The sequence below is a fragment of the Diplotaxodon limnothrissa genome, linkage group LG17 (genome assembly GCF_057381915.1).
Source record: "Diplotaxodon limnothrissa isolate DT_005_m linkage group LG17, D_limnothrissa_male_GT1.1, whole genome shotgun sequence".
In the NCBI taxonomy this organism is placed as follows: domain Eukaryota; kingdom Metazoa; phylum Chordata; class Actinopteri; order Cichliformes; family Cichlidae; genus Diplotaxodon; species Diplotaxodon limnothrissa.
In genome coordinates, this window is record NC_140612.1 from 41,862,491 (window position 1) to 41,871,734 (window position 9,244).

At 43.4% G+C, this 9,244-nt stretch overlaps 1 protein-coding gene across 2 annotated transcripts in view; it reads left to right on the plus strand.

The window, feature by feature from the left end:
* The window catches only part of lmo3 (LIM domain only 3), a 49,595-nt gene extending 42,858 nt beyond the window's left edge, over positions 1–6,737 (plus strand). For both annotated transcript variants that reach the window (XM_085376057.1, XM_085376056.1), the window contains exon 4: positions 6,632–6,737. In XM_085376057.1, the coding sequence (XP_085232183.1) occupies positions 6,632–6,737 (106 nt within the window). The remainder of the gene's footprint in view (positions 1–6,631) is intronic.
* The last annotated feature ends 2,507 nt before the right edge of the window (positions 6,738–9,244 follow it).

Below are 9,244 nucleotides of genomic sequence, written 5' to 3' on the forward strand. Positions count from 1 at the left end.
CCCACAACAAAGGGTAAGTCTGGAGTGTGCAGATGACTCCCAGTCTTGGGGCTCAAAGGGCCTGGAGCCCGTAAAGCACAGACCAGACATCTCGTGGGCCTGCTCCCCCCACACTGGAGAAATCTGAACACAGCTTAATCTTCCTCAAGCAAAAGTACAAGCCGCTCGTACAATCGATCACAACGTGACTCTTCAGGGAGTGGTCTCCGGGTCGTAACACTTCCAAGCTCAAATACACAGAGCAGCCATCAATAACAGCACTCAAGACAGAGGTGTGGCAAAACAGGTGGGCTGAACCAAACACGAGAGCCACATGACCACCGCTGCCTGTAGCCTTTTGTTAGCTAATGTCCGCTCTCTCAAAAACAAGATGGAGCGAAGAACCAGGGAAAGATTCCAACATGAAACCAGTGTTGTCCTGTCATTTTTACAAAAACCTGGACTGCTGCAAGTGTGCCAGACTCAGCCATCTATCTACAGACCCACTCCACTCACTGTGGAGACGACACACTTGCCTTGAGCGCAAATAAAGGTGAAGGTGTATCAGTTTATGTTAAGGAGAGATGGTGTGTGGATATTCAGGTGGTGGAGATTGTTGAGCAAACATCAAAATGCTGATGGTGAAGTGCAGACCTTTTTATTTACTGAGGGACTTCAGTGCTGTGTCTGTACTTCCTGTTTACATCCTGCAGTAGCCTGACATTATCACCAAACATGAGACTGCTCACCCACATGTTTGTTGTTTTAACAACTACAACTTCTTGACTGTGCTTTCAAAGTCCCGTCAGCGTTCTGTAGCAACATGAGAAGGCTGTGCCCCAAACCCAGCTATAGTTCCTCTGATACAGGCAGTTCCTCTAACAGCCCCTCCAGTAAATAAAATATTAAAGTTTGGAGTGAAGACACTGATTTGGTGCTTTAGGACGGCTTCAATGCCACAAACTCGGGTGTGTTTAAGATTGCTGCCTTAAAAAAGAGCAGTTCTGATTTACAGGAATATGAAACGGTGGTTAATAGCTACATCAGCACATGCACTGACAATATTTTCCCAGGCAAACGCTGTAAAATATTTCCAAATCAGAAAAAGCACCTCAGCAACTTTAACATCAGTGGAGATGAATAAACTCATTGTGGTATGAGTGGGACCATTCATGGTGGGGACGCTCTCTAGCACGTTTCTAAAGTGGCAAAATCGACCGCCTTCCCATAAATACAGGACACTACCCCGGCACACAACATTTCATTTTTAATGCAGTTGAGTGTTATTTTTGTTTTTACACTTATTTAAATTTTGCTGATTTTTAGGTTTGTCTTTTAATGGTCTGGGGTCTCTGTGGGGAGGGGGATGACAGCAGGGAGGACCAAATGTCTGCATCCTGGTCCCAACTCTGGATACTTAACATGCTTTAGAAATGAGAGCTGCTCCACCTAAAGTGGGATTGATCTGAGACCAGGTTTTCTGCAGAAAGTTTCCTGATCATTTACTTTCTGGACATCATTCAGACATCAGCAGACCCGGGCAGGTCAGCCCTTCTCTCCCACATTAAAATACATTTAAGCCAGCGTACATATCTCCTCTTTATATTAGGGCAGTTCATAAACTGTCAAATAAAAGTAGTGTGTCTCATGTATGTTGTAGACTGAAAGCACCATTTAGATGCCTCTTCTCATGTTGTGTGTAGAATAAAGGACCCAAATTCAAATTTCAGAGGCAGACTTGATAAAACAAGAGTCGACCCGTTTATTTGGCTGATGGAAACATAACAGAAAAAATAACAAAAGTAACAGAAGCACAGAAACACACGGGGAACAGTTTGATGCATGAAAACACAACGAGACACAACGAGGCTAATCAAGAGAAGAGGAAACAGGTGGGCAACACAGCTAAAATAATTAAGAGAAAAAAGGTCATTAAAACTAAAAACTACCAAAATAAAACAAAGAAAAAGACAGTGCCAACCACAATGACAAAGCAAAAAATATTCTACCCGTCTACAGGTAGGCTGTTATTTTAGCATCAACAATTTTCAACAGTGTGTTACTGTAGAGACTACCTTACATATAAAGCTCCTGCCTGCCTGTTGTTGTGATTTCTGTCGTCTAAAAGTCTATAAGTCAACAATGCTGAGGTCAGCACTAACTGGTAACACGTTTTAAAGTCTGGTCTTAGCTGGTCTCTGAAGCATAAACCTGGATTAACTGGGTGACCTTTTGTTTTTTCAGCTTGAGATCTGTTCTGACATCTTACTGAAGTTTCTCTGAACAGTTTCTTTGCATTGTCAGCATGGAGATGTGTTACTGTTCTGTGTCTGGCACGCTCATCTGATGCACTGTTCACTTATATCAATTTTATCGCCTCCATCAAACATGAAAGTCCCCTTGACCCATGGACCCTTCAATAAAGCAATTTTATAAATGACCCAGAAATGTCTCAGTGGTGCACCAGAACATGTGAAATCTGATAAATAAACGAGCTGACACCGAGATCATTCGAGGTTATGAAGTCTAATTATTCCCCAGTCCTGCAGACTGGTTAGTTAGAGGCTATGCTGAAGTTTTAAAGCTGAATTCCTACACCCGGGTTTGGATGTACCGCTACTCATGCACAGTCATTCAGGCATGTCTTCATGCCATTAGTAGGTCTGTGAGTACACCCAGCCCACTGTATCCCACAGGTTAAAGACAGAAAACTCAAAGTCAGTCATTACTCTGATTTCATACACATCTCACTGCAGGACTCTAATGGCCACTGCCATGTTTAACTGTTAAAGGGCCATGCTTATGTGATGGGGCTGTTAGTGCAGAGCAAAGATGTAGAGACTGGATTAGAGAACTTATTTAATATTAACCTTATTCCCACCAAACCCACACGCACAGCTCACTAGCTGCAACCACCAATATGGCTCTCTGCCCCTTTAGCACACCTTTCTCTGGCCTTAAATACTTCTAATTGCTGATGGGAGTCAGCTGTGCAAAAAGGCAGGAGAGCCAGCAGGACACACCCACACGGGCAGTTTCAGGAGGAGGTCTTGCTGGGTGGTAACAGTCATCACCATTATTAAACTGACAGCCGCACTTTCCATGAAAAAAGGATCTGCAGCTGAACCCACTTCAGGCATAACATGTTTGTCACAAGGAAAAGTAATTTCTTTAAAATGACATCAAGCTGAGGGACTAAAGGGGACTAGATGCAGTACGAGGTCTATCAGTGAAAACAAAGGATCCCCACAGTGGATCTGATCATTCAGCAATAGTGCTGTCCTAGAGCTAACAAGACACGTAGCTGGTTCTGAGGAGAGAAAAGATGTTGGCAACACTGGGTGTAAAGAATAGGGAAGGAGATATGAGGCTTCATCCAGCAAGCAGTTACCCACAGATCAGCCCTGGGGGACAGCTAATCAATGGGGCTGTTGTCAAGTCTCATCATCTCTCCTGTGCTGGCCCAGTTTCTCCAATAAGTCAAGGCCACAGCTCAGAGAGGCTCGGGAAGGTTACAGTTAGCAAGGCGCAAAGGAGTGCAGGCCTGATGACAGTCTGGGAGAAGGCCAGTGCTGATAAAGGTGGATGTGGTGGAAGGGAAAAAACAGACAGCATAGCTAAGCAGAGACACCGGCTAACAGACAATAAGAGGTCTCTGTCACTTTGTGCCTGTGCTGGTAACTGGGCATGTGCAGCCAGTGTGTAAAACAATTCAATGTTTAATATGTCGTTGCTGGCAGAAGAGGAAAAGCCTGAAACGACCGTAAAAATGAAATAGTTGCAAGTGTAACAGGTAACGAAAGGTAACAGTTTGACAGGCATAAAATATTTTGTTTTTTAATTAGAGCTTGTAGGATTTGAAGGTACAATCACTTGAGTAATCAGCACTGCTCTCCTACCTGGTGTCTTGAACGAGACGTGGGTAACCACTTCACTGCGGCTATCAGGCCCATCTCTCCATCTTTAGTCTTCTGTCTTCAAGCCCCTGAGGTCTCAACAGCAACATCTGGCATCGTAGCTATTACCCCTCACTGGTCGTTGCCCAGTTGTAGTTGTTTCTTTTGATCCACACCAGCTGCTGCAGCCTTAGTGACTTGACTGCTTCCTGGAAAACCCGCCCTCCCATTTATAACTGAAATCACCCCAAACGGCCGCAGCAGATGGCCCCGCCCCCCTGCACCATTCAGGAGGAGTTTTTCCTTCCCACTGTCGCCAAAGTGCTGCTCATAGGGGGTCATATGACTGTTGGGTTTCTCTGTATGTATTATTGCAGGGTCTACCTTACAGTTGTTGTGATTTGGTGCTGTATGAATAAAACTGAATTGAATTCCAGAATTATTCCAAAATATTTTGTTCTCAAAATCAATATTATTCATTTTACCATCGTGTGTTCATTTGGCTTGAAGGGTGATCAGGGTGAATTTAAAAATGCAGTTTTGGATGGGGAGTGGGGGTCGTTGTTGTTGTTGTTGTTGTTGTTGTTGTTGTTTGTGCTCGTACAGTGTGTTTGAATCACTGTAACTAAAGTTACCATTGAGGTGGATGTAAGAAATTATGCTCTGAACCTGCAATGTAGCCCTGAATAACTCCTGCATACAGGTGGGTCATGTCAGGTACCCGAGCTCCACTCACTGTGTGGAGGTCCCAGCAATGAACTCAGCAGTCTTAACACTAAAGGAAGTCAGAGGCTCACTGCCCCCCCCACTCCACTCCCCACATCCCAGCTCCACTCCCCCCTGGTAAAGACGGCACTGCAGCTTGCTGACTTTGGTGAGCCTGCACACTGAGGGAGATAAGCAGCCCTCAGGACAATACAACAAAACGTACTGCTCTTACATGTTCATCATAACCTTCATTGCCCTCTCACAACATATGGAGTTATTTTTGTGCCACTATTCTGAGCGCACGTAAAAACTATTTGCAGGTGCAAGTGTTGCATTCTGAGGAGAAATTTATTTTGAGCGAAGAAAAGCTGAATTTGAGTCAACAAAATTCATTCCTGCGTGCAGAAAATGTATTTCAGTGTTTGCTGTTATACACACACACTAGCAGCCCCTCTCGCTCAGTTTTTGCATTTGCGCTCGCTCGCCATGTGTTGTTTACACAGCAACATTCTCACATGAAAATATCTTAAAAGTTTATTTTGTGACCCAGACAGAGTAATATTTCAAACTCCGCCCCTCTGTGTTCCTCCGCCACTGCCTCGTTTGAGTTTTGGACGAAATGGATTCTGGGATATTGCATTTCGTCATTTCGAGCTGATTGGAGACCAGAACAGCCAATCAGATGTTTTTGCATCCAAGTCTGTGATTGGCTGGTTTTGTGGCACAAATATAACGGTGTAGAGAAAGAGTTGAAGGCACGGGCAGAAATGTTGAGAGTGCGAGCGACACATTGCGAGCGAGCGCAAATGCAAAAACTGAGCGAGAGGGGCTGCTGTTGTGTGTGTGTGTGTGTGTGTGTGTGTGTGTGTGTGTGTGTGTGTGTGTGTGTGTGTGTGTGTGTGTGTGTGGATAACAGCAAACACTGAAATACATTTTTTGCACGCAGCAATGAATTTTGTTCACTCAAATTCAGCTTTTCTTCACTCAAAATAAATTTCTCCTCCAAATACAACACTTGCACCTGCAAATAGTTTTTACGTGCGCTCAGAATAGTGGCACAAAAATAACGCCATAACAACAAGACACAGGAAGGTGGGGCTGCCTGGGTCAGTGGGGTTTTGTTTCTCCTGCAAGGGTAAAGGAACCCTGGCCAGAAACACAGATAATCTAGTTAGGATACACTAAACACTCCATTAGTAAATATAAACATATGCATCTTGATGCATCCTCAGTCATTAAGTAAATCTCCTAAAAATCTCCTAGAAACGTTTCGTCATCATCAGGTGACGTCTTCAGTCTCCGCTGACTGCAGGTTTCCAATCTTACAAACAGTACATTTGCATAATGACTGAAACCAGCCACTGAAGGAACAATTCTCATGACCAAAACAACCTCTGGTGAAGCGGACGGCACAACACAGAAGAGCCACCTCGTCAGGCCAGGACTCTGCAGTCTATTCACACCTACAGGCCAGTGGACACTCGTTCAATGATGAGGACGTGCACATCCTGGACAGGGAGGAACGCTGGTTTGAGGGCGGAGTCAAGGAGGGAAAGACCATCTCTGAATGGAGGAGGGGCCTAAGGGTACATCTGTCATCATCTTACAATGCTGTGATTGGAGCCATTCCCCAACTCTCTGTGAATGGGACTCATGGTTGTTGGTCAATGGTCATGAGATTTGTTCCCTCAGTGGGCTGGTTTCAGTCATTATGCAAATGTGCTGTTTATAAGATTTGGGGAAACCTGCAGTCAGCTGAGACTGAAGGAGTCGCCTGATGATGACGAAACGTTTCTCCCACAAAACGCTACGTCCAGATGAACAGAATCAACCTTTGGAGATAAACATATGCATACACACAAACACTCAAACCAGCCCCTGCATCATCTCCAACCATAGTCCCAACACTGCTGTTGAAAGGACAGTGTTGGGATACAGTAGTTAGGGAGAAGCGTTTGTTGTCAGGAAGCTTGGCCTGTTTAAAGCCTCACATTAATGAAACTTTGATGCTCTGATGTGAACGTTCTCCTTCTTTTCTCTTTGTGCAGGTTTTGTGTTGGAGACAAGTTCTTCCTGAAGAACAACATGATTCTGTGCCAGACAGACTATGAAGAGGGGCTAATGAAGGAGGGCTATGCTCCCCAGGTCCGCTGACCTTCACAGGCCAACATGGAAGAAGAGGAAGAGTGGGAGAAACTCCAGAAAAAGTGCTAATGCCTTCCTGTCCATGTTCCCCACGTGTACATACGTAAGAAAGACTCCCTGAGAGGGCAAACACACTGTTGTACAGAATAGCCATAAAGACGCCGTGGCAGGGAAAAGCCCTGGAAGCCTACAACAAAATGTATCGTGTGAAAAACATTTTTGGATGCTGCCTTTTCCCACCAACCAACAAATACTGGCCTGAAAAGGAATTTTTAACCAACTGCTGGCATTGTTTGCTCTTTTAAAAAAGACTAGTCCCACCTACCATCGCACCCAACTGCACTGCACAGTTCAACAGTCTGTGATTGAATCTGAACTCGACCCGGATATCGTCAATCACTAAAACTGTGTGCTGAAGAACTGAGTATAAAAGTATGAAATCCATCCATTTTGTCTCAAGTGTGGCAAAATAATACTTTTGGGAGTGCGTGTGTCGGTCCATGGACATCCTTTCAGGCTACAGACTTCTGTCATACGTCCTTTAAGGCTTTGCATGGATCCTTTCAGAAACCTGAAACTCCAAACCTGACAAACAGTCAAGTGAGAAACACTTACCTTTATGCTGCCCATGCAGCATTAGCAGAGCAAACAGGGAAGGGAGATATGTCAGACTTAACCAGGGTAAAAATGAAGGTTAATTGTGGACTTGATATTGGACATTTTGAATAAGGTGGACAAACATCCAGCTGCTGAAGTTGCCTCATGTCTGGATGTGTAAATAAGCAATTGTTTGCTAACACCTCAGTCAAAAGATTTATTGGGGAATAGTACAGCATGTCAGCTCCTTCTGCAGCCCACAAGTGTGTAAAAACCTCTATAAGAAAAACTAAGTGTTACAGGATTATAAGTGTGAGATATTTCCATGGTTTGACAAGAGTTATCGCCGTTCCTAAAATGCAGTATTTTGGACTGGGACGCTGCCACTATGATTCTGTGATGGGTTATGTTGTTTTAGGTGGGGACGGCTTTTCTTTTATTAAAAACCTCCAGTCAAAGTGAAATACTCATGGACACCGAGGATGTTTAAGTGGTTTGTAGAATTTTGAACATGGATAGTTTCAGTCATTTCACTCACACATGGCCACAACGCCTTCCTCCCACAGTGGGACGTTGTCCTCGTCAGCTGAGAGGAAAACATCTCATCTTTCTGTATGAACCCCATCTGAGCTCATGGCACCGTTAGCAGGACGACAGGAAGAAGCTTCTCTAATCTGTAAATTGTGGATGTACATTCATTTCTGCTTGCTTGTACAATGATTTCTTTTTGTGTCATCCAGCATGAGAATCTTATTTTTAGGACAATGCCTGTAAATACTATAATTGTAATAATTTTAAACACAAATGTAATAAAGTTTTATTGTCTAACCAGTGGTTATGGTGTTTTTCTTCTGTTTCCTATTGATTTGACTGTTGATTGACAGTGTTTGCTGAAGCAGTGAGGGTTCAGTATCAAACCCAAAGATGCAGCTTTAGTTGTAAAGCAGCCTCAGGAATGAAGCTGTTCTCTGTGCCGTGTTACAGCTTATGATATACGAGTCATCAGAAGTGCAGTTATCGGTTTGTTGTCTTTGCTCCTTCTGATGTTCGGGTCACACAACCTAAGAGCAGAGAGCTTTGGTTGACAGTTACATTTTTCCACTTAGGTGAGTTTTTGTTTTGTTTTTTGTGTCAAATTTTTCTATTTTGATTATGTTTCATGGAGCAAAAGAAAAAACAAAGCTTCTTTTACATGTTACTCTTGCAGCCCTCAACAACACTGACAGTTTAGGATCATCTGGAAAGGTAAATTATTTGATGTGAAGTTGGACTTCACAGATGTTTCCATGACTTTACAGTTAAGCTAACTGAATCTGACAAAGAGAGAAAATCTTTGATGATGTTAAAGCTGCTCTGCTCTACATGGAGACGTTATAGTGTTTTTATTTTTAAGTGTGGCACCAATAAGAATTACTCACAGATGCTAAGTGCTCTTATCAACTTATCTGAAGTCAGATGTTCAGCCCTGAATCTCGATGCTGATTATTATTGGACTGTCTATGTTGTTTGTGTCGGTGATGATGAAGAGGAACTCAGTGATGGTCGGCACCATTCAAATGTTGATGAATGCTGGTTTTGTGATTTTGTATATTTTCCAAGATGTCATATCTTAACTCGGGAAAGGTTTGGTGTGGAGTTCTATAATCATCATTATAAATAAAAACATTTGAAATCACAATTAAACAACCAATCACCTCTTACCAATAGCAACAACTTAAATGGTAAATGGACTGATTCTTATATAGCGCTTTTCTACTCTCCAGGAGTGCTCAAAGGCTACGTTCACTCTGCAGGTCTTAATGCTCAAATCCGATTTTTGTGTGTGTGTGTGTGTGTGTGTGTGTGTGTGTGTGTGTGTGCTCGTTCACACGACAAATAAAATGCGACAGCAAACGCGGATTCAGGACCACATACGAAAG